This window comes from Chelonus insularis, unplaced genomic scaffold, assembly GCF_013357705.1.
Source record: "Chelonus insularis isolate UGA/USDA-ARS -01 unplaced genomic scaffold, ASM1335770v1 contig_41_pilon, whole genome shotgun sequence".
In the NCBI taxonomy this organism is placed as follows: Eukaryota; Metazoa; Arthropoda; class Insecta; order Hymenoptera; family Braconidae; genus Chelonus; species Chelonus insularis.
Genome location: NW_023276571.1, coordinates 295,102 through 322,278, shown reverse-complemented (window position 1 = coordinate 322,278; position 27,177 = coordinate 295,102). Strand labels below are relative to the sequence as shown.

The 27,177-nt window shown below is 29.6% G+C and overlaps 1 protein-coding gene across 1 annotated transcript; it reads left to right on the top strand.

Annotated features, from left to right (window-relative positions):
• mfr (misfire) lies at nucleotides 1–26,980 on the top strand. The gene is made up of 28 exons (XM_035087671.1): nucleotides 1–171; nucleotides 240–381; nucleotides 584–737; nucleotides 1,090–1,261; nucleotides 2,455–2,644; nucleotides 2,969–3,174; nucleotides 3,464–3,632; nucleotides 6,914–7,107; nucleotides 7,596–7,910; nucleotides 8,006–8,338; nucleotides 8,477–8,593; nucleotides 8,668–8,802; nucleotides 8,911–9,072; nucleotides 14,697–14,951; nucleotides 15,659–15,872; nucleotides 15,939–16,165; nucleotides 16,325–16,396; nucleotides 16,691–16,825; nucleotides 17,274–17,418; nucleotides 18,230–18,359; nucleotides 18,480–18,837; nucleotides 19,478–19,606; nucleotides 20,403–20,590; nucleotides 20,775–21,010; nucleotides 22,264–22,433; nucleotides 24,836–24,936; nucleotides 26,224–26,459; nucleotides 26,932–26,980. The coding sequence occupies exons 1-27, from the start codon at nucleotides 1–3 to the stop codon at nucleotides 26,402–26,404; spliced, it is 5,001 nt and encodes a 1,666-aa protein (XP_034943562.1). The 3' UTR covers nucleotides 26,405–26,459; nucleotides 26,932–26,980.
• The last annotated feature ends 197 nt before the right edge of the window (nucleotides 26,981–27,177 follow it).

Here is a 27,177-nt window from a genome sequence, read left to right as displayed (position 1 = left end):
ATGCATTGTGGTAGAAAAAAAGGCAAAAGTGGTGTTTATCAAATAGCAATAACTATAATTGAAGCAAAATATCTCGCTCAAAATGCCAATCCAATGGTTGTGGTTAAAGTTGGGAATCAGAAAAGAAAAACTGTCATACGAAACAGAACTGATTCACCATACTTTAATGAAGTATAAAAACTTCAAACATCAATAATTAATAGATTAATTAATATTGATTTCTTTTTTTTTTTTCTTAGTACTTTGTATTCAGTTTCACTGGTGATATACAAGTTTTTCTCAGTACAAGAATTTCTATCTCAGTTTACTTGAAACGTTACTTGAGGCTTCAATTTCATGGTGGAATTTCATTTGATGTTGCAACAGTTTGGGATCAACCAAGTGAGTTTTTTTTTTTAAATTTTAACACCTATAATTTATCTCAAAGATACCTGTAATATCTTTTATCGATAAAGTAGTACACATACTAATCATATAATGTTTTATATCATTATGTGCAGTTGGTATATTTTAAATCTGTTTTATCAGTAGTTAATAATTTACCATTAGTCGATAAATTAAATTCTTTTCCTTACTACAACAGATCGTGAATATTATCATAAATGGGCAATGCTGACAAATCCAAAAGATCCAACGGGAACTCCAAAAGGGTATGTCAAATGTAACATAGCGATTAATGTAAAGGGTGAAAAGATGCCGATTCATGCAGAAAGTGAAGGAGAAGAAGATATTGAAGGGTAAGTAAAAATTTAATTAATCATCAATGAAAAAAAATGCTAAACATTTAAAACATTTATTTATCTGAATGTTTGTGATATCGCTGCCCTCAAACTGATTGACCGATGCTATTTTTTCCCAATCTGGAAACTGATTAGATTAATCAGGATTATTTTGGACTCGGTTTGATAAATATCTGTCCGGTCATTTAAAGACCATCAGCTGTTTTATTCAGTTTTAGTGAGAATCTCAACCATGCAATAAATGTTTATTTGTATATTGGAGTTTTTTTATTTAATTTTGAATTCAACAATTCGTTGCTTTTTTTGATTCAATTGATATTATTCATTTATAAAAATATTAATTTTACAGAAACTTGTTGATGCCAATTGCAAATTTTTTTCCAATGGGTCGACAAAAAGCTCGATATATATTTTCTGTTTATCGAGCTGATGGATTGTCGAGTAATAATTTTAATTGTAGCTATGGGGAATTTGATAAAACAGTGAATCCATTTATTCAAATATCTTTTGCCGGATTGAAGGTATGAACAGTAGTCATTCTTCATAATTATATGGCTCATCTCACTCCATCACATTTATTACTTTACGTTTCAGTACATTTTGTAGTTCTACCAATACTATAAATAACCATCAACATATATTTCTATAGATGATCGATATGTCAGCGAGTTAAGGAGAAACATATTATTTCTCGTTTCCAACTATTCAAACGTGATAGAATGACATACATATATTTACACATATATAATATTTAGCATATCGATTATACTTAGATAGTTAGTCCAATATTTTTTTTGTTCTTTGTAAAAAATTGTTTTAACATGTTAACTAATCAGTTGGGGTAGATGATGTGATAGATATGATAAATTTATAAAATCATGTGCCCATAATATTTAGAGCACATTTTTCAGTACACTGAAATTGACATGGTATCATTTTTATAAATTTATTTGTTGACGGTTACTCAGAATAATTCATTGAAAAAGAACATATTTTTTGTTCGATTATTTTCAATAAAATATCTGAGTATTTATAATCCGTACTCCAAATTATAAAAATCAATGAAATAATTTTTTTTCTACTAAACAGTTATTGTAGAAGCTTTTGAAAGTACGCATTATAAAGTGGAGCTTTTTAAAATATTTTATACTATTTTATTTTAAAGTAGTCAAGTCATAAAATTGAGTAAACAATTTAATCTTTAAGTAAAGATTACTTAGTAAAATAAAATTGTATAAAAAAGAAGAATAAAAGCTTCAACTGCACCTTTATAAACTCCATCAAGAAAATTTGTCGACATTTTTTTTTTCTACAAAAAGCACAGCACAAAAAATCTAAAAAAGGAGATTAAATAATGTCTTTTTCTGATGTTGCTGTTCACTACCTTCATTCTTACATTTAATTCGCTTTTCATACTTATTACCATAAACACGTAATATTTTTACTCTTCACAATTTTACCACTATTCATCTCTTGCAAAGCTAGAAAAAATAAACATCCAACTTTTAACATTAAAATGTTTACAACTGAAATTTGTTTTATTAGATAATAACAAATTTTTATGAGAGTCCAAGAATAATATAATAAAATGCTAGAATTAGATCTTTTTTTTCTACTGGAAAATCTTGTGTACCATAAACAGGACCATTCACGTAGAATATGAAATTACAAAGTAAGAAACAAAAACACACTCTTTTAATAAACAAAATTTTAGGGAGAAACAAGATGGCATACTAGAACACACACGGCTTGTTTTTATGAAAAAATCATTTTTACGGAAATGTTTCCACCATTATCCTATCGAGTTAGAATCGCCATAAAACATAAAGTTGATAGCTGTAGATCCACTGTGCTTGCTACTAATATACTCAGCTTAGCAAAGCTGTCCAATTCTGGAGAATATGGTGAGTATTAATAACAGCTTTCTAAACCTACAATTATTTTATCAAGATAAAATATTATTTATAATCAACATTTAAATATGGATAAAAAGAATATAAACTTTCAACATAAGTTTGAGTATCAGTTGGTCTCCAACTTGGTAGCATAGTTTTAATCCTGTCTTCAAAAGTGTAACTAAGTTAATCCAGTTTGATTTTCCATCAAGTTGAAGTTAATGAACATGTCTAGGTGAATTTTTTGCTAACTACTTGGATATAGAGCCTTAAAAACGCTAGGATGAACCTTTTTCTTTGTAATGATGTTTTATTTTCTTATCTACCTGATAGGGTTCCTACCGACTTATGGTCCATCATTTATTCACTTTTACAATGGTGACAGCGTGGATTCAAGGAGTCATTGTGCTAGTAAGTGTCAGGTCATGCGACCTATTTATCAAGGCAGAGTGCTTCTTTCTCTGAAGACAGAAATTGATGATTCAGGATCACCTATCATTTCTGGAGTGGATACTGAGCCCATTGCTCCAATTATCGAGGTAAAACTCAATTACTTGGATATCACATTGTTCAAAAAGTTGAAATTATTTGTAGATTGATTGATGTTATTGCAATATGAAAGAGAAATTAATCTATACTTTAAGTTGATAAGAAAATAGTGAAATACCTACAATAACTTTTTATTCCACTCTTTTTTTAATAGTCTATAAACTTTAATCAACAGTCACCATATGCATCAATGATTTGTGTTCATCATAAACGTTCTCTATGATCACTAGGATTTATTGAGCCTGGGATATTTATTTAAAACTTGGAACATTTTTGTAGCGAAAGTTATGGAGCACAGAAGAATATTTACTTGTTGGAATCATCTATGATGCTTCGATGATTGATCGTTCAAGATTCATGAAAAAGTCTATAAGCTTTGAAATTAACATTGGCAATGCTGGTAGTCATATCTTTCCTCACAATGTAGAAACTTATGACCATGTATTACGTGAGTAACTTATTTTACAAATAATATTTTGACAGATGATCAAAAACCAAGCTAATATATAGCTATTATAATTGCCAATGAATATTAAAATTTTAACATATCGTTGTACAACTTGCACTTTAACGATCAAGCTTGCTCTAATAAATTTTTTTTAAATTATGCTTATGTTTTGTCTGACTTTCGGTTGGGTCCTTAAGTAAAAACTATGGATAAAGTGTAGTAAAACAAAATTTATCACAATTTTGTGGGATAGTTTTAATGATTGCTAGAGTCATTGACTGGTGGATCAGATAAGTCCCTCTGACGTCAGTAGTGACGTACCAAGATCAAGGTATTTTCATTTCTAGAAAGTTCTAAGCACTAATGACGTCATAAGTGTAAGTGACAAGTTTGGACAGGTTTTAACAAGTTCATTCCTGCATTCTTTTTTATGAATAGATCATTTGTAGCAACTTCTCTCAAAGACCATGTTAATCTTCACAGCATTCATAAAAAAATAATTTTAAAAAAATATTTTAATAAAAACTTATTTCGATTATGATGACACCCACTTCTGTATTGCATTATCCAGTTAAAATAAGACTGAAAAAAAATTCCAATACATCTGTTTAATTTTCTTTCTATTATTAGATACATCGTCATACATAGCTTTTTATTTTATATAAAAGTACAAAGGACTTAAATAATATTAGAATAAATATATTAGAATTTTCCTGACAACTGTAACAGTAGTTGATTCCATTTTCACTACTCGTGATACCGGATCATAAATGCACCGTATAATACGTATATAAAAATAGAAAGATTTTATTATATACGAAAAAAATTAAAAGAAAGACAACACTACAGAATTTTCATGTATTGGAGCACTAAATATAATTTTTAATATATGTGAATAAATATATGGCTTCTATGCATTTTTACATAACGACAAGCAAGTGTCTGCTGTCGTTCCCACCGTAATACTGTAAATATAGACGATCATTCAACGCTAATTTCTTATACCAGAAAAATGGTCTGTCATATTCTACCTTCGATGCATTAAGTGTGGTCTTTGGTAGAAGTATTTGAATATCATAGTCAAGTGTTGCAAGGAATTTATTCCCAACTATTGTTGATATTATATTCAAATCTGTTACTTTATATCTTCGGAACACGTCCAATTCATTTATTCTTTTCGACATCATCTTCAGGCTGATTGTTAATTCAATCTCGATGTATAATCTATATATCATACGAAAATAAGATACCGGGAAACAACGATGCGTACTGCACGACAATCGAATTATTTCTTATCATATATAGAGATACAGGTATCTCGTTCGTTGCATTACTTAACTGCTTTTCCTGAAAACTCTGTTGGAATATAGATACAAAATAAATTCATTACTATCATATCCTATGAAATTAGCGCACATCTCAATTCTTCAAGCTCGTTGTTATTTCATTCCTGTATTAATATATGGATCAAAATTGCTTTTCACCAAGATAAATAATTTGCGTATTGAATATAAACGCGAATTATTGACATTAGTTAGGCCTATTGGATCAGGAGAAAATAAAATGGACAGAAGTGGCATAGAACCTATATGTCAGAGTTAGGCCCCTTCCTCTTTTTTGGATCGATGAGAAAAAGATCAATACAGATTTTTAGATTTCATTTTGTGGTAATGTACTCTGCTGTATGGCCTTGAGCATAATGTAGTCAAAATATGCTTGTCAAACAGCGGAGTTCGATGATAAGTTTTGGCAAAAATTTTTCCGAAATTCTTAAACTCAATATGATGCGTAGATTTTCAACTAAAGCACAAATTGTTGCTTTGTTGATGGAAGATTGAAATTTTAGACGAAGCAATTTCTATATTAAAAAGATAAATACCGTTTTTCTTGTAAAATACAGAAGTATAGATAAATACTTCTTATAGGCTCATGCAATCCGGATACTTGAGTAAGAACGATCGCTGGCCGAACAGAGGCCGAACAACGGCTACTCAGTTTTTTACGGGTGTACACGGGCTGCACAGAATATAAAGGAATTGATAGACTGTAAACTTGGATCTACGAAATCAAATTTTAGATGAAAGATCTAAATCGTATGCTTGGTCTTATGGCTAGCTGTATTAGCACAAAAATGATATAATATGCAAAAATTTATTTAAATAAAGGACGTTTTGTCAATTTTGCAATAACGTAATTTTTCAAACATTGGAAAGTACCCTTCATACACTAGTCGACAATACAACAGCTTTCACAATTTTCAAAACATATTATTGTTAAAAAATTTTTTGATTAATCAATTAAGTTCTCAATCTTTAGAGTGAATCTTAATTCATACGATAATCATAATATAATCAGGACTTACATTCATTATCAAATGGTTCTCATTTATTACAGACACACATGTCTGTAATACACGTATCTTGCAATTTAAATATCAGATAAAGTTATCAACTCTCAGTAGTTTACTCCATAGCCCTGCGGCTCGTCCGTGGGGTCCTGGCTTTTGCAAATCTGAGTTCGATCCCAATCAAAGCCAATTTTTTTTTTTTTTTGCTTTTATCAATTCTACTAAATGTTAAATGATTCTTTTTTAAAATTTTTTACTCACTAGAACAAATTTTGATTAATAAATTATTGAATGATTTTTGTTGACTAACGATTGATGACAATATAATACGTGTACTTTGCGAGTTAAATGCGAAATAAAGTGAATTGCTCATACACATTGTCGCCATAGCTCTGCGGTTCCCTCTTCGGTGCGCCGTGGGGTTCTTGGCTTTTGCAAATCTGAGTTCGAATCTCAAAAAGGTTAATTTTTTTTTTTCTCTATTTGTTAAATTTATTGTTATTAATATTCTACTAAATGAAAATAATTTTGAAAATTCGTTACTATTTAATGACTTTCTTTAAAGCATTACATTTGTTAACAACAATTACTCACAGTAGAAGTTGTAACTTAAATAGAATGAAAATTTTATCAACATGAATTTATTTGTAAAGCTCACAATACTCATGAGCAATGTAAGCAAGCTCGATAGCAGACATGACCTAACAGAATGAATTCTAAATATGGCAAAGTAGAAAAGCTTACAGTGAAACCTGAAATTGAAGTGCATAGTTGGAGTAAATCCTAAAATCCGAGTTTAAATTTTGCAATACTAGTCTTTATTTTTATTTTACACAAAAAATTTAAGAACTGCAAGTATCCATACTAAGGAATTGTTTCGACAACACGTGAATTTAACCAATTTAAAATAGAAATGTATATGTATGATTCACAGACAACGTAATTGTTGAGAAACGTCCTGATTTTGAAAGCAGCTCTACGCCAAGATTAATGACTACGACAGATGGCAAGTTTAATTACCTTCCTATTGGATCCAATAAACCTTGCTTGTACGTTAAATCCTGGTGGCCTAACTTACAATGGAGAGTCTCTAACTCCAACATACTAATGTATATTCATAATTTTCTGGTAAGTAACTAGTTCATAATAAACTTCACTCAACATGGGTGTATAATTGTTAATAATCATATAAAGAATAAGAATAATTTAATAATAAATATCAAACAATTACTCACCTGAAACCTTTCTCTGATTCATTTGGCTAAAAACAGTTGGTCCCCTTCGCCATCTAGAGACGTTCTTTTTGGTACTCAGGTGCATCCAACCTTTTTTAGAGCGATTATGAAACCCAAGTAATTCTGGTTAACATTAAATGTTATAACCCCATTAAAAAACACCAACAACAGCTTAACAGTTGATGCTTTTTAATTAAAATGACTACGAATGTCTCTAAATGTGAAAAAAAGCTATAATGCTTGCATTTAAAAATCCACAAAAAAATTTACTTGCTTTTTTTGTAGTTATCTTAATGAGTAGGTGTAGATATTAATGATAGACTCAAGTATCACATAGCACATTGAACCACCTTGAATATTAATTAATTAAAACCATTTCAGGAAGATAAGCTGAGCAAATTGGAGATGCTTATTGCAGTAGGAAATCCCACAGTATACGAAACTTATAATGATATTATTGAATCGTTGAAAGGTTACTGCATGCAATACCTCCAGATATTGGATACGGAAACATTTTATGAGAGTGGTGGAACCACAAAATTAGACAGGCATCGGGTTAATCTTTGTCGTAATAGCATTCAGGATATTGTCAAAATGATTGATATTAATGGAAAACTACAAAATAACAATTACGTTAAAATTGCCATGTTGCATGCTTATAAATACTTAAGGAAAATTTATGAGATATCTGAAGATGTAATTATAACATTTTTTTTTACAATTTTATTGCTTGGAAAGTCAACATCAAAATTTAGATGACATTCATTGTTTGAACTATTATTGATCTCCAGCCACAGCACAGTTTTCCTGATATTTTCATTTGGATGGTGTCTGATAATAAACATGTAGCATTGGCACGTCTACCAGCATCAAAAATCATTTATTCAGAACAGTCAATGTCTTGTGGACCACAGTGTGGACAGAGAGTCAATTTATTTATGAATAATATTGATGAACACTCTGGAGTTGTGGATTATAGTGCTTGCAATATAGAAATATTTTTGTGGTTTGGAAACATTAAATTTTCATCAGCATGTTGGGATGTTATACCTGAAGGGTATGATGCTAACCAGTTCATAAACAGTGAAACGTTTCCAAGAACTTTGAACTACGTTGTGACTCGGGTAGAGTAAATTTCATATGTTTGATTTGAAGTAATAAAAGTTTATTATTAATTAAACAATTGTAAAAATGACTATTAATTCATTGTAATATTGAAATTTATTGTTCCCAAATAAATATTTTATGACCTATTCTAACAGAAATTCCAACTTCGTGCTCACATTTTCCAAGGTCGCTTTGATTCAGGACTAGATCCTTCAGGTTTGATGGATCCATTTATTCGAGTAATGTTCCATGGATATACTGCTACGACAAGAGTATGACTTTCTTCAAAAATTTTACTCCAGCAATTTTTAGTTGAAACAAAGTCTAATCAATGTTTTCTATTCAGTCAATTAAACAAAGTCTGGCTCCTGTTTGGGATGAAACTCTAGTATTTCCGTCAATCAAGTTATACGGAATGAAGGAAAGTATCAAATCAATGCCTCCAAGGGTCGTGATTGAAGCTTTCGATTGGGATTTATGCGTACGTGCTTTCAAGCTTTATATTCAATTCAAATAAACGATTGAAGATGTGTGAGTGATTTGTAATAAAATTATTTACAACTGTCAAACTATTTACAATGATAATTAGGGAGCCCAAGAGTTCTTTGGAAGATGCGTAGCTGTTCCAGTTGTCAATTTTCAGGATGAGCCATATTCTCCACCAGATTTCCCACCGACTTTGACTTGGTATAATCTTCTCACGGAATTAGACTTTCAAGGAAGCGTACTAGCAGCTTTCGAACTCATTCAAGTAAGCTTCAATTGGTAATTTATTTGAATTATGGATTTATTTAATTAATGAGCACAAAGTTTTATGAATATCATCTCAGCTTTCATCTTACCTCTTTTTTTCTCTGCATATATGCAAAAACTAAAAGATTAATTGTTCTAAGGTTGATATATATTGACAGTTTACAGCAAACAATAAATTCATTAAAAAATTTATAACCTCATGTTTATTTTTTTCATTATTTGTAAGTAAATCTTACTAATTTATTTCATATGATTTTTGTTTATTAGTTGCAAATTTGGTTTTCATAAACATATCTTGCAATTTAAATATCAGATAAAGTTATCAACTCTCAGTAGTTTACTCCATAGCCCTGCGGCTCGTCCGTGGGGATATGGTTTTGCAGATCAGGGTTCGATCCCAATCGAAGCCAATTTTTTTTTTTTTGCCTTTATCAATTCTACTAAATGTTAAATAATTCTTTTTTAAAATTTTTTACTCACTAGAACAAATTTTGATTAATAAATTATTGAATGATTTTTGTTGACTAACGATTGATGACGATGTAATACGTGTACTTTGCGAGTTAAATGCAAAATGAAGTGAATTGCTCATACACATTGTCGCCATAGCTCTGCGGTTCCCTCTTCGGTGCGCCGTGGGGTTCTTGGCTTTTGCAAATCTGAGTTCGATTCCCATTAAAGTAGATTTTTTTTTGTTTATAAATTTTTCATCGATAATTGCGTACCATTTGATTAAATACTCAGTATTACTGTGTTAAGTTTTATGTGATTCAATTGTTTTGTTTAATTCATTTTTGATGAATCCAATAAAATTTTTACCACTGACTTTTTCAATTTATTTTTAATGTGAAATTTTAAAAATGTCAAATTAATTAATTCTAAAATATTATTTCATCATCTACTATAAAACCTTTTCTTACAACGTACCAATTTTTTTACACTAAAAATCGAGTAAAATTGACTTAATTATACTCCGAAATTGTAGTTGAGATGATTTGCATATTCAACTACAAACTCCTACTCTTATCCAGTTTTCAAACTTCACTTCAATTTCAAAGTAACCAGTTGGACTATTTCAAGTAGTATAGAGTAATTGAATTTATTTTATTTTACACTGATAAAGACTAAGTGAATGTTAAGTTTGAGTGAATTAAAGATTACGTAGTCAGAAAAACTTTAGATTAATTGATTTATATTAATAACTATGACTTTAAAAAGATGTCATTCATCATATTTCTCTTTTTTAAGTAAGTTTATTAATGAATAAAATCAAATAATAATGGTCTCAATAATGTGCAGATATAATTGATATTTGTTTTCTGTTCATGTTCATATAAACTATCAAAATATTGAGCTTCGGATCATTTGTTTATAAACTAATAAGGCTGTATCAAAATTTTTACAGCCTTCACACGCCAGTAGCAAAGTTGAGTAGCCGTTGTTTGGCCAGCGATCACTTTTACTTGAATATCCGGGTGGTATAAGATTGTAAGAAGTAGTCTATCCATGCTTCTCAAACAAGAAAAGACTTGTCTGAAATTTTAGTTCATTATTTTCTAAAAAATTTTTTATACTATCGTTAAAAGCTTACGCATCAAGTAGCTTATCATTAAATCTTGTAGTTAAAAAGCATTGGTTGACTTCAATGTATTCCAGGCGACACATGTACGCCTTCTGTCTTCATCTTTCCCATTGGAAAGAGTGAGTAAGAGAAAGATTCCGGGACTTACATTGAAACTTAGCGTTGATCTTTCTCTCATCGATCTAAAGAAAGAAAGGGGCCTAACGTTAACATATATATTCCATGCCACTTCTATCAATCTTATTTTCCCCTAATTCAATAAGCCTAACTAATGTCAATAATTCGCGTTTAAATTCAATATGCAAATTATTTATGATTGTAAAAATTAATTTTAATAAATATCTGAATAAGATGAATATCCATAAAACAATTAAACTATTTCGATTAAATGAGTACACAAAAAAATATTTGAGGTGAAAAGTGTTAGTAATAGAGGGGGGAAAAAGTTAGGCAAATGTGAAAAACGATATGTATAAATGCAATATAATGAGATGTAATCAAAAAACAGATCATAATTGATTCGACTGTCGTGCGGTCCAGGTCGTTCACTCTAGTACCTCATTTTTATATATCGAGATTGAATTAACAATCAGCTTGAAGATGATGTCAAAAAGAATAAATGAATTGGACGTGTTCCGAAGATATAAAGTAACAGATTTGAATATAATATCAACATTAGTTGGGAATAAATTCCTTGCAACACTTGACTATGATATTCAAATACTTCTACCAAAAAACACTCTTGGTGCATCGAAAGTGGATTACGACAGGCTATTTTTCTGGCATAAGAAATTAGCTTCAAACGATCGTCTATATCTTCAGTATTATGGTGGGAACGACAGCAGACACTTGCTTGTCGTTATGTGACATTGCATGGAATCATGTATGGTAAAAAAATCATATTCAATGATCAAAGACATATCCTATATGAGAAAGATCTTTGCTTCCTAGCTAGATGACGTAGTGAAGAGAGATTTTGTCGACTTCTTTATCACATAGTATCATAGAAAAAAAACTATGTGTCTTTTTTCTATGTTATTCATGAATAGGCCTGGACTTCGAGGCTCTTTTACTACTGCTAGCGGAGCTTACCATTTGATCTATCAGTCGATGCACATCTCCAATAACCATTTCAACCTTAAACTTGCTACTACACTACTCCTAAAACATTATAACAAATAACTTTACTCGTTTTTTTTTCGTGAACGATTTCTTTTGTAATGTATTTATAAATAATGTGAAATAGTGAATAAGTGAAATATAAGTGACAGTGGTAATCAATACAATTAGATAAACGTTATAGTTATAAAATTAGGTTAAAAACATATTATCTATTATCTTATTTAATCCTGTTTACTTTTATATAACGATAAAAACTATGTGAAACTCAATTTAATTAAAGATTCAGTAAATAAATTTATTTAATACAATACAGAATTGTGTTTGATCATGGTATAAAATCCTCAAAATCATCTAAGCAAAATGTCAGAGATTACGCTGTAATTTTTTGAGTACATATGGTGCATTAGAAAATAGGGCGTGGTCCAAAATTTTGGTAGCATTCGTTAATTATGTTTTGGTTGATCTATAATATTTATCTGTTTTGTTCCACCAATATATGTGAAGATTTCTGAACATTAATCTAATTAGATTAATTACTAGGCGATGGTGAAAAATACCATTAGTATAAACAAATATAAATTCTTGGTCCATGTATTATTAAATGAAATCAAAGACTCAATCTTCTGTTTACATCTCTCTCAGATTTATTATCTAGTATATGATAACGAACTGGATTTATGTATAGAGAATATACTCTTAGCATTATCAACTGCTTGCTAGGTGTGCTTCTCAAAGCCTCAAGTTTCTACACAGGCGCTGAAAACTCATGCGCGTGCGCATGCGTAATAGATGATTAATCAAGGCAAAATACGATATAACGGAATATACGTCGTAAAAAAATCATTATCGATTCAGCAGCCAAGCGATACGGATCGTCTCTTCTAGCTCTGTGCATAGATATCAAGATACTGATAAGCATCAAGATGGTGACGCAAAAGAGAACTAATTTGGAAACATTTTACGAGTATAAAGTGACGAATTTAAAATTGATCGAATTAACATGTGGAAAAATCATTGCTGTAACTATTGAAGATGATATCTATATAATCCTTCCAGAAGGAGTTATAGGCTCATTGGAGACAGATGACGGTAGATTTTCCTGGTTACAAAAATCAGCTATGAATAATCATCTATATATCAAATATTATGGCGATAATAAATATGTGTTTTTCCATAAAAAATAATAGATAAGCGTTCATTTATAAAAATATGGTAAGGAAATCATCTCAATAAGGACAAATGCTCAAGTGAATCTTCTATCCCATATGGAAGTGTAACTGTGATTTTTGGACGTTCAGATGATCATCAAACATAGGAGAGAGAAAGAGACAGAGATCATTTGCCGTTTGGATCATGTAGTGAGGGGTAATTCTGACTTTTCGGACTTTCCTATTATGTATACTGGTAGGAAAGGTTCGACTACCCCACTACTGCCAACGGGACTTACCTGATCCACCACTACAGATGCCATTGTTAAACAGCCAATCAAATTTCAGCATGAATTTACTATATCTATTACATCATAAATATCAGTAAAAGTGACATAATTTATATATCTCATCCGCTTATAATCAATGCAAAAAATTTTTACTCTGATTTACTTATACATACATATATAATGTATGTAAACATTCAAATGATCTCGACTTAATGTTAAGAAAAAAATATACTAAATTTGTCTTATCTACATAAAAATAAATAATTTTATATAATCATGTGTGTCTATCAATAAAAAACTATCATAAAAAAATGTGTTTATTTTATTATATTCTATGGCTATTTTTTACTGAAATTGTATACATTTCTATGAATACATGAATGATTTCAGTTTGATTAATTTTTATTTTAAATATATCCTTAAGGGTAGCTGTTTAATGATTTCAACGTAAGTCGTCTCAATATTGATAATATAAGTTTGAGGTTAGATTCATGTTAACATATCATAATAATTAGATCATAATTATACTACTGTTCGTGTCGTTAATAAAAAAAATATGAATAACAATTGATAAAGAAAATACGCATTTCATAGTCTGTTTAAGTTAAAATAAACAAGAGAAATAATTATATGAAACAAATAAAATCATGTATGAAATATATGTAGTCAATTCTTCTCATATATGATCATGTCTACCTTTTTTCCTCAGGTCGTAATGAATAATAATAAGTTATTGATCTACAAATATTAGTAGCATTGTTGACCAAAACTTAATTTAAAAAAAAGAATAGATTACCCATGTTGTATTCCCAATGACTGGACGATATTTTATTTAAATCTATTCGTTTATTGTCAAGTAAATAGGTACACGATATTACAGAATATTTGTTGTATGAGCGATCTAGAAGATCTGAGTAGTTCAGATGATAGATTCTAAGTAAGTCTCTGGATATTGAAGGAAGGAGCTTTATTTAAAGGGCTGACCCGAAGGTCCAGGAGAAGGGTTGAAGTCTAGCTTATAGGGTTAAAGGAAGTGTTTTTATGTGAGTCCAAGGTTCATACTTTAGAAATCAGGGATGATATAAAAAAGGGTTTTCGGTGAAGGACTTGGAATGCATATAAAAACTAGATTTTCCCTGTAGAGGAATCTTAACTTTCTAAAACTATAAAACTAATGTTTCTTTAAAATTATAAGTATATAGGTAAGGTATATAACACCCAGCATCACGACACTTAATAAAAAAACTTGCATACAACAAAGAATTGGCTGACCAAAGCAGCTGTAGAAAAAATTTTGCAGTTGAGAAACTACAACCACTTCTTGTCTGTTATATAATACTTCTTCTTACCACTTGTACAAATTTTTACAAAAGATACTTTCAAAGTTGTTGGTCTATAAGTTAAATGTTACTTTTTTAGAGATAACTTTTTATTCGTACACTTCTTTTATTATATCTTTTCTTTATTTTATGCTTGGAAGGTAACAGAGGCTGATGAAGAATCTTCTACAGATATCAAAATTTATAATCTGCCTGATGATATCCGTCCCACTATGAGAAGTCATCGACTTGAAGTGATTTTTTGGGGTGTAAGAGATCTGAGAAAACTTTATTTCAACAAAGTGACTCGACCTCAAATAATAATAGAGTGTTCAGGAGTCCATGTCAAGTCTGAAATAATGAAAAATGCGAAAAAATTTCCAAACTTTCATCATTCTCATGTCGTCATTGAATTGGTAATTAAAGTTTATTCTTACACATAGGATCTAATGGAGATCACTTCTTGAAGGTATTTTACATCTAAAATTTATCAAAATGGTATATATAACCTCAAAAAAATAAATGACTACAAACTTAGCATATTTCGCCCTCTATCTTATGTTGATCACGTTAGATTCTATAATTATTTGATGAAATCTATCTTCTGAGACTAATGTAGACTAAATAGTCTCAATGAAAAATCGAAAATTCATGTTCACATAGCTGTGGTATACATGTATGTATATGTATAAACCCATTAGTCAAAGATATCAATCCTATCGATAAATCTACATGCACATAATTCGCTTACACATTTTACTTTATCACATCATCAATCGAAAAAGCTCATGGTAAATCAAAGTGAGGACACAGTCGGAATTTTTTTTTTTCGTATAAATATGTCTGCAAAGTGCTGCCACCTTTAGGCTTATTGGAACACAATTCCCACAGTATTCAGATAAAGACACAATGCTGAATAAAATTCCTCAAGACGATTATTTAGGTATCAAAAATTTTTTTGATTGATTTAAAGCTCAAAATAAATCAATGAACACCACTGAGATGATGAACTAATTACTGACATGATGAAAAAATAATTATTAAAATGCAATAAATTATTTCTTAACCTTTCAAGCAAAGTTAATTTACAGTGTATTTGATGATGTTATTTTCTTTACAACAGGATTTGCCTGAACAAGATATTTATTATCCTCCAATCACCATCCAAGTCTTTGATTTCCGGAAATTCGGTTGTCTAAAATATGCTGGTGTTTGCATCGTACCAACAGCTCATATTTTTCTTGAAGAATTAATCACTGAAGCGGAATACAATTATCTAATTTATGGAGAAGAAGTTGGTGAGACTTTTCAACGAAAATCGGAATCAGAGCTGATATGTAAGTAGCCTATGATTATCTTAAAAATGATGATAAGTTGAAACTTTCATCCATGTATATTTTTAGTACCACTTCCAATCGATTATGATCCTGAGGAAGAAGAAAAGAAAAGTTTGATTAGTTATGAAAAGGTTCCAAAAGTGGATCGTCCTTCTCGCATGATGAAGATTTTAGATGTTACAAGAAAATTTTTATTTGATAGCAGAGATCAAGAGAAAAATGAGGAAGAAAATTATGGAAATGATGAGGATGAGAGTTATGACTGGTGGAGCAAATATTTCGCATCCCTCGAGGTCTTTCCTTGGAAAATTTATTTCAAAAAATACATTTTTTATTCCCTCACATCACTATATGTCATGCTTATTATTTTCTCAGATAAATTTGTGTTATATTCTTCCAGAGGTTTAACTAGGAAATGTCAGTAATATATTTTTCTTCTTTTATCTTTTCAGGAAGAGAAAAATCGAGAGCTCGGAGAGAAAAAAGTTATTGCTCCTGGTCAAAAACCAATTGCTACTTTCAAGGTAATATAGTTTTTCAAGATAACGTAGCATTAAGTGTTTGGAATTTTATTTACACAATATGATGTATGCTTGAATGAATAACGTCTGAAATATTAAGGTAAAATGCTATATGAAGAGTGAGTGGAGTTATTTTTTTTTTATCTTCTAAAAAATAAATTAATATAAATGTCACTAGTTTACCAATTGATTTTTTAAGAGTACTTAAAAAATTTTCATTTATAAGCATCAATCTCTATCAACAATATACCAACTTTCTTGAAAAAACGAACCTTTTTCTTCTTCAATGAATCCTAGATTTATTCATCGGAGCTTGAGATGCAACCAGAGTTTGAAGGATTCCAAGATAAATTAACGACATTCGAGCTATCGAGAGGAAAAGAAACCGGCGATTCGGAACAAGATGAAAAAAACTATGCTGGTAAATTTAAGGTTTGTTGAATCTTCATTATTTCCACCAGGAAACACATCAGCATCAACATTAATGAAACGAATTACTTTATTTTCCAATATTCAATACTCAATTAACAACTAATTAAATACAATTCCTTTGAAACTTTTCTCCAATTATCTTCATATTTTCTTGATGACACCAAGAATCTGTTTGTGTAAATGTTAGTTTCCACTGATGCTAAATGTTTGGATGTCAGCCAAACACAAAATAATTTGATAAATTTAGATCTGCCAAATTTAATTCATTCTGTTGTCACACTAAATTTGAAACATATGACCTTTAATGATATAATTGGTATCCATTTCACTACAATCATAATATTTAATTCAATAATTGAGAAAAAGATCAAAAGATTAGTTAATTGATTTCATGATATAATTTATAAAATAATTAAATATTTTATATATCGATTCATTTTAATTACAGGGTCATATTTCAATTTATCCATGGCCTCATCCGGATAATCTTGGATGTAAAACTAAAAATGGATGGAGTGTGTCAAGTGGATTTTTAGCAGATTATCCGCATCAGGAGCCAGTAAAACTCATTGTCCGACTATATGTCGTAAAAGGTACAATATCTGTTATTTATAAATTTAATGATTCTAAAATCTTCATGACTACTTTCAGAAAAGTAGTTATATATTATTAGAAATGAAATATATCAATACCTTGACTGATAATAGTTTTAATTTAATCGTATTAGTTGTGGTCACTTACATTATTATCTTTCATCACTGGATTGAGATTGGCATGGAGTGAAAATGTATTGAGTGGCCCAATCAGCTCGAGATTAACGTGACTAAGTCAGTCATTTGTCTAAAGCCTTTAAGATCGATTATCGATTGGACTAATTTGTTCATATTCTATGAGGAATTATGTAATGAGTTAATAAGATTATCTTTGATTTTTTAATCAACATGACATACTTCTAGAGATGTTATATTTTTTATTTAAATCTAGAGACATTAATTAAGCACTAAGATTAAATTTAGAATAGAAATTTTTAAATTAATGAATATTACACCATATTATGTACTACAATCATCCCTTTCACTGAGCTTTCAGCTCTACAATTCAATCAACGAGACAATTATTAACCATAGGACAGAGTGAAGAGTAAAATTCATTAACTACTCTCAATTATAATCCTTCAATTATCCTAGCAATATAGGAAACTTTCTTGTAGGGTAAGAAATAATTACTCTAAAAAGTCTCAGATCAATCGGTTCACTGATCTATTAGAGCTTACCGTTAAAGTGCCAATTTATTTTCACGCTTTAATTCTCTCCATTTACTAGCACACATCTGCTATATCAGCAAGTGGATTTTTTTATCATAAAAAAATTAATTGAACTCACAATTTTATTATTTTTTTTCTAGGAATCAATTTACATCCTTGTGATCCATTGACAGGAAAATCTGATCCATATTTAAAAATCAAGCTTGGAAAAACTACCATCAATGATCAGAAAAATTATATACCCAATCAACTGAATCCTGTTTTTGGCAAGTAAGTATCCTACATGTTGTATTGATAGAAAAACAAATTGATGAATAATTTGCAACTTTTTGCTTTGATGATCCATTGAATCAAATTATGTAAGTTTGATGTAAATGAATGAATTTATAGATGCTTTGAAATCGAAGCAGAATTTCCCAAAGATCATACCTTAATTATTCAAGTGTGGGATTGGGATGCAGCGTCAGTTGATGACTTGATTGGTGAAACACAAATTGACATTGAAAATCGATACTACAGTGATCATCGTGGTCACTGCGGTATTTCTAGAACATATAGCACATCCGGATATAATGCTTGGAGAGATCGTGAGAAACCAATGCAAATTTTAGAATCACTTTGTAGAAAAAATAAATTACCTATGCCAGAATTCTCACATTTAAATGCAACAATTGGAAAACAGAAATTCACTTTCTCAACAAGTTTGGATCTCGTTGGAGAGTCAGGTAACGTGAGAAATGGGCTATCAGTTTAAAGTTCTTGCTTAGTCTTGAGATAGTAACATCTATCATGAATTTCACAGATCTATTATGAATTCTTCACTATTCTATGAATTCCAAAGAAATATTTTTAAAAATTCAAATAAGATAGATTGGTTGAACTTTATACCATCAAATATTCGTAGAAAAATTGATACAATTTGTTCTTTATTTATTTATATTATTGCTTCAAAGAAGCATCAGTAAAGAAGAGAATAGACTTTGCTCCTTAATTGAACAATTGATTATCAATAGAATGTTCCAATTAGTCACTTTGAACTATTCTAATTCCCCTACACATAAGATAGGTAATGATGTCCATGGTAGATGCTATTCTATATTTATATCCATAAATATTATATATTCATCATAAACGATCATGCATGAATATGGATGAATGGATAAAGTAAAGTTATCAAGTATCACATCTTGCCCCAGTTTCATATACTGCAATATTTAAAAGATTTCAGCTTTATGCTTTTCTGATACCGTAAAATTGATCATCATTAAACAGAGTTATCTCAAATAATAGCATACATGATACCTTAAGCTTATGAAGTTTATGATTTCATATTTTATATATATACATCATTTTAACGAAGAAATATAATTCACTCACTTGTTTTAGAGAGACAAGAGTGTATGGCTTTACACATTCTTCATCACTGGCAACAATTTCCTATTTGTGGAGTGGCATTAGTGCCTGAACATCTTGAAAGAAGATCACTTTTCAATGCTAAAAAACCAGGACTTGAACAAGTAGGTTTGATCTGATTAAATACTGATAAAAATTTTTATATCAGCACAACTTTTTGTGGTTTTAAATTTATTCTTCTAATTGATTTTTAAACAGAGCTTTTTGGAGTAAGTTAATGAAACCATAGATGTCCACACTAGTAGCTTTCTGATATTTGTTCCATGTATTTTTTCATTCTTATCAACATTTTTTTCTTTTTTAAATTAAAGTAGCAATTTTTTTAATCTCGATTTTATAAAAAAATTATAATAAGAATGCTTGAGAAAGTTTGATAGAAATATATTATTTTTAATGATATAAAAATGGTAGAACTAATTCTACTGAGAATTTAATAGCATTATATTGACGTTAACACGCACTGACTGCTGCCAGAGTAAAGTCGATATCTCAATATGTTCACAAGTTGTCGTCTAGGAAAAATCTGGTCACGACTTCCTGAACATTCATGAACATGCACACCTACTGAAGGAATAGTTTAATTCATTTTTGCATTGCCTTAGCATGACTTTATCATTGCTTTATCACCAATAAATAATTACAATCATTGAAAAGCTCAAAAATGTATTAATAAATATTGACTTATCATCAGTGACTATTAAGTGATCTCAAGTAAATAAATGACTTTCTTTAGAGAACAGTTATAGACATGGACTAACTCTATGAACCATGAAACTATAAATCAAAAACTATTAATCTACTATAACTATGATGATTGTTTGATCAGTCATTAATTGAGTGTGGATTTGTCTCATCGTCAAGTTGAGTGGATACTTGGACTAATCATGTATGTTGATGTAGGGTAAATTGGAGCTTTGGGTGGACATGTTTCGCATCGATGACCTACCACCAAAACCACCCATAAACATTTCACCTCAAATCCCGGAGGAATACGAACTACGAGTTATCATTTGGAACACTGAGGATGTACCACTGTCAGACAATCAATTTTTAACTGGAGAAAAGTGCTCAGACATTTACGTCAAAGGGTAACATTTTCTCTTTATATCTAGATTTATATAATTTCACTCGTTTTTCTAACGTTAAGCTTACTAGAGATTTAATCACTTAATGCTCTTACAAATTATATAAACTCGGATGTTGCTTAAACTTGATTAAAACCACAACTCTGAACTCTGGTATTTGAAGTTTTATTAACCTTTTCTTTTTCAGTTGGCTTTTGTATGAAGATCTCCAGAAGACAGACATTCATTACAACTCGTTGACTGGTGAAGGTAATTTTAACTGGAGATTTGTATTCCGTTTTACCTATTCCAAGTCTGAACATCTCATGATTGTCAAGAAGAAATTGTCTGTTTTTGCAAGAGATGCAACAGAACAAAAGTTACCATGTAAATTTTATCTACAGGTGTGGGATAGTGATCATTTTTCTCCAGATGATTTTCTGGGTAAATTTTATTACAATTTAAATAATTATTAAAAAGTTCTTTTACTTTATTGAACTTTTATTATTTAATGACCAGGATATACTGGACCTTTCAAAAACCGTTTTATGTCTTCTATAAATTCTATTTCTACCTAGTTTGAACATTAAAGGATTTATTTGCCACAGGGTTGACTAAAGACAAGTATTAGAGTTAAAGTATCATAAATGTTTGGGTTAGACTTGGTTTTGCAATTTTTTATAGCTTTGGAGAATAATATATTATTTTTTGAAATTAAAAAAAAATATTTTCAATTAAGTTGGTGGAAATAAAATATAAAATAATAAAATTTAATATCAATTTCTAAATAAAATACTGGTTTTAAACATTAAAAATTATTTGATGTTTATAAAACATTTATTTAATTTAGTTAAATAAAAATGAAATAAAAAATATAGATTTTATGGATAAACTTCACATTAAAAAAATTATGTACTTGAGAATATAAAGAAGCTCAAAATTTTTTTTTTATTTATTCATCTAGTTTTACTATTCAGAATAGGATTGCATTTATTAAAAGCTAAAATAAAAACTAATTTTTTATTTTAGATAATTAAAATACTCAAAAAGTTAACACCTTAAATAGCACCAACTGTTCATTTTATTATTTTTTTTTCTAAAAAAAAAAATTATTATTTCCAATAAGTCTCTTCCCACTAACATTATTGAAAATCCTACTTATTATTCATACGTTTTTTATGCCTGAAATAGTCTATAAAGACGATCATTAATGATTTTAACATAATGACAGATTGACTATTTCCATAAGCTTTAGGCCAAGGATATCCTGGCTGACATGAATCTCTCTATGGCTTAAGTTCAGAAGAAATAAAAGTTTTTTTTTCCATGCTCTTACTTGGTTTTTGTCATTCCTTATCACCCTCTGAACGTTTAAAAGACAGAAGGGGATGTTTCTCACATGGTGAGAGCAATTCACCGCTGACAAAGCGACTTTTCTTTCTCTCAGGGTTATTTGAGATTTTGTGAAAGCCCAAAAATGTCGTATTGACTCTTATCAATCTATATGACTACTGCCCTACCATTAATCGCCCTCACAAATTCGTCTTCATAAAGTCTAATTCAAGAAGTCACGTTTTATATTAAATATCTTAAAAAAAAAATTATGAATAAAATTTATCTTTAAAAATAACTATCAATAGCTTGAGTAAGAAATAAATGATTTTATTCCAAATCGATTATTCTAATTATCATTTTAGGCTTCCTGACATTGGATTTATCTCGAATGCCTCGAGGAAGTACCAATTCAAAAAACTGTACATTAAAAATTATGGACCCAGCATCACCAACCATCAGTTTGTTTAATGTTAGACGAACAAAAGCATGGTGGCCATTCATGTATTCAACAAATGGAGAATATATTCAAGCGGTGAGCTTTTTCAAAAATTAATTAACATCAAACTGGGACAGGGTAGTCCTGAACAATTCTCATTAATTTGTTATTCTTTAAAAATAAGTGAATAAAAATTTCATTGGTTTATCTAGTAAGTAATAATATTAAAACTCTATTTAAAAAAGTAGTACACCATAATTAATTCCTTAAAGACAATTAGCTGAAGAAGTTAAGGAATTATGTTCATTTTTAGCTTCATTATTGGAACATGACGATACTTATTAAGACTCATAAACTTTTTTAGTAAATTCAAGTTAGGTTTTATAGATAAGTTGAAGACAGTTTAACATTATTATGTGAGGAAATTATTTTTAATTAATGACTATCAATGATTGACAACCAAAAAGTAGATCAAATTGTCAGGTTGCTTTCAACTTAAAGATGAAAATAAATAGCCAGATTGCGTCCACTAGATCATCCAGTAAATTATAATTTTATTGGAGATCAAGTTATTTTAGATCTGCTTAAGCCATAAAAATAAACAATAAAATAATGAAGGTTTTTTTTTAGAGCCATGGTTTATAAAGACCTAGATGCTAGCATTGCGTTAATTATTTATCATTAAACAGAGCGACCCTTATTTCCACCTGACATATAATTACATATCATATATTACGAAGAAAAATATAGATCCCTTGAGTACTCCAGAATTAAATCGAATGGAAAATTTTGAATATTTATTAATTCATTGGTAGAAAGCATACATCAAAGTATCATGAAAAAATTGGATTATTACAGTGTAGCAATTAAGATAATAACCTAAAGTAATGTGTTTATATGCTATTAATTAAAATGAATAAATATTTCAATAAAAAAGGAAATAATATCCAAAAATAGCTTAGTTATAGCACGCAAACTTCGAATGGTTAGCAGACTGTGAAGGGTTGGTTTATGGAGGTAGCTATTGGGGTTCTAGAAGTTTAGATAATAATCGGGAAAAGATAGAAATAGAATTATACTTGATAGTAAGTGTTAGTTATCTAAAGTTCCGAACAGCTAATTCATTGAATGCCACTAATTACTATCAGGAAGAATCTGGAGCAACCAATGATAAGGTTGAAGCTGAGATTGCCAGAGCTATACAATTATCGTATAACAAAGATTATCCAATGACAATGGAATCTATCATAGTCCTAATAATAGTCGATTCGAATTAGTACATGAGATTATCTGGTAGGAAGCATGAGTTTCAGATATATGTGTTCCTTTAACCTGTGTAAGACGGATATAATTGATTCTAATGACGTGTTTCGGTTATACTGATAATCATAGTGTTCATGATTCTCGCATTGCATGGATCAAGCACAGTTATTGTAAAAAGTCATCTCTTTGATCATATTTTAATCAATAATTCAACAATTATTCAACCAATGGAACAACACAATGTTGATTAAATTTACTGATAATTATGTGCTGCAATATAATAATAGAATTGATTGAAATTATTCTGAATGGTTTCTGTTATCAGCTTCGATACATCAGTTAGATGATTAATTTTAGGCTATTTGATGGAGAAAATTAGTGAGTGCGTGATAGTTCAGATATACTGACGGTAAAAGTTCGTGATTCTGTCATGGAATAACATGCTTGATAGTTGAGTGAGAAATTGAAATTTGATATATCATTTATATTACCTCGCAATCTTCGACGAAGATAAGTGAATCTTATTCTGGGATGGTACAAGCAATTAATCAACAACACTTATGTCATTTAGATATCCTGCAAGTGGAGACAAATAACAAATTTGCAGAACATTTGCAAATAGATTCTTTTATGAAAAAATTTTTCATATATTCAACGCATTTTATAATTTCGATGAATACTTTTTATATTGATATTCGTGTACCATTACTTTGTAAATTTTACTCTTATTTGAGTTATAAAATTCGCCACCAGGTGGCGCGTGCCTATTTAATGGATTCCTAATTGGAGTAATTCTTATTCTTCAATTATAAAGAATATTTTTGATTAAACATTCTTTTTTCTTATTTTAATTAATTTTCTTTGCTTATAAAAAATATTCTAAAATAATCCAGAATAAATCCGTCACAAAATAAAAATACAAAAAAAAAAATTACTTTTATTCCAAATTACACCTTTAGTGTAAAAACTCTAGTATTTTAGTACAAATTTTTTGTCTCTGATGGAAATATCCATTTCTAGTTTATTACATTTCAAGATTAACAACCACAGAGTAGATATGACTTCATTGTGAAGTAAATAACTTTTTTTACAGGTTAACTTTAACACTTCTATTTCTCTTCCACATGTGGGGAGAATGATTTGATTAAAGAAACCAGGAAACTATGTTGTAAATTTCTGTACTTTATATGTTACGTTTTATAGTTCTACATTATAACAGTGATATGACTTTACAGGGTAAAGTGGAAATGGAAATGACTTTGGTTCCCATTTCAGAAGCAGACGAGAAACCAGTGGGAAAAGGTCGAGATCCACCTAATCCTCTTGCACCACCAGAGTAAGTTTAAATCGATATTTGAAAAATGAAATTTATCCATTTTTATCTCTTTCAATTTACTAACTCATCTTTCAAAAAAATATTTTCATCAAAAAAATTAAATATAAATTATTGTTTTTTTTCCAGCTCATGATGATAATTTTCATCACAGCTTATTTGTAAATATCATCATATCATCTAATGTATAACAAATTGTATAATTTTATCGTTGTATAAGATAACATGTTATGAAGAGAAAGGATAGAACAATAGAGTGTTTTCATTCGTTAATGTGTTGTTGAAGAGAACTAAGCTCTTAAAATGTTGATTTTATCAACAATAATGAGATCGCGTGTTACTATTATTTTAAACTGATTTCTATACGCTGTTTTGTTAAGAATCAATTTTTAATATGAACGAAAGTTCTTATCTAAATATGCGAGACAAATTAGAAAATTAATATAAGTTTAAATTCACCCATTGATAATATAACAAGATAAACTACTCATTTAAATACAGTGTTAATAACAAACAGCGGTGTGAGTTCCACACAATTAACTTCTTAGTAAAAATCAATTTTTACTGATAATATTTTATTGTGATTAATAACAGTCAGTTATGATTAATATTATTAAATTATTATTAAAAATAGTTCACTGCTATCAATAACTTTCAATTTAAATTGACAATCCTTGATTGTTTATCTTTGAGATGCTTTTCCTGACATAGCACTCATGGAATAGTAATAGGATAGTTCAAAAAGTAGCTTTGATGGCTATAAAATATCTTAACAGCACTGAAGATAAATTGATTATAGCTAATTTCCAATGATAATTATTAACGAATCTCATTTTATTTAAACATGATTAATTGGTTCGAACAGAAATAAACATCAGAGTCGTGATTAGGTCATTGTTGACAAATGCTAAATTTTGACAATTTGTCTACCTTCCGATGGTCTTCATCTATTAGCTTATTCATCCTACTCTTCTTTTCATGTCAAGCATTAAAGATAATTTTTCACAACTCTCAAGATCTTAAAAAATGACGACAGATTGAAATTTTGAATTCCAATTTCCGCACCCATTTATAAAGTTTTTCTATTAAAAGTCAATAAATATTTACACTTTAGAAACCACAAAAAGTTTTTCCCTCTTGATAAAAAATTCTTTTAATGTCCAATAAAATTACTCGACTACTTTCAAAAGTTTTGCACACTGAAGCCTGAAATCTAAAAGAGAAAAAAAAAAATAAATTAATAAGAAAAAATAAAATAAACTTTAATAAATCTTATTTTATCTGTTACAGCCGACCTGACACTTCATTTTCCTGGTTCCGCAATCCATGGAAAGCATTTTGCTTTGTTGTTTGTCGTTATTATAAATGGCGCCTGGTTTGTTGTTGTTCAATATTCCTACTTATTTTACTTTTTGGCTGTGCACTCTATGCATTTCCGGGCTATCTTGTTAAACGGATACTGGGTGCTTGAACTGAAAATAAACTATTTTCATCATTCATATTGCTTCCGTATTATTTTATTTATGGTAAGCTTATTTAATTCTATAAAACTAATTGTATTTTCACTGTTGTTTATAATCTCCTTAAATGTTAAACATTCTCTATCATACAATCTCAGAATTCATCTCAACATTCCAATTCCTCATGCTACAAATCATATCCTAAAACAATAGTTATCATCACATTTAGATAAAACGTTATGCCAATATAATATCTACCCAATTGTTAGAGCTATCTGCTCAATTTACAGATTTAGAATTATGTCAGTTTTTTTTTGAGATAACATTGGTAAATTTAGTGAGATAGAATTCTGATTCAGCTGTTAGATATTGGAAATGCAAATTGAGCGTTGATGTGTAGTGCAAGCTATATGATTCTGATTTCACATATGTCAAGCTATTGGGTGGAAAGAATAGAGAGATAGATTTGAATGTTTAAATTACTGGTAAATAGACATAGTAAATAACTGAGAATATATACAGATGCAGGTGTTTGCAGGTTTTACTTGGAGTTCAAGGGGTGCTGAGACGTCAGGGAGTAACATGACCCAAGTGAGAAATCAATAACTCAACGTTTTACACCTGAGGAAGACATAATAATCACCATTCACTATTCATTACTGCAGTTATCTGTTGCGATGAAAGCTATTGAAAGGTCCTTGCCATCTGGTATAAAAGTGCGAGAGCAATGTCTTCAAGTTGACAACATGTTTATACGATATTGGAAGAGATGTTTGAACACAAA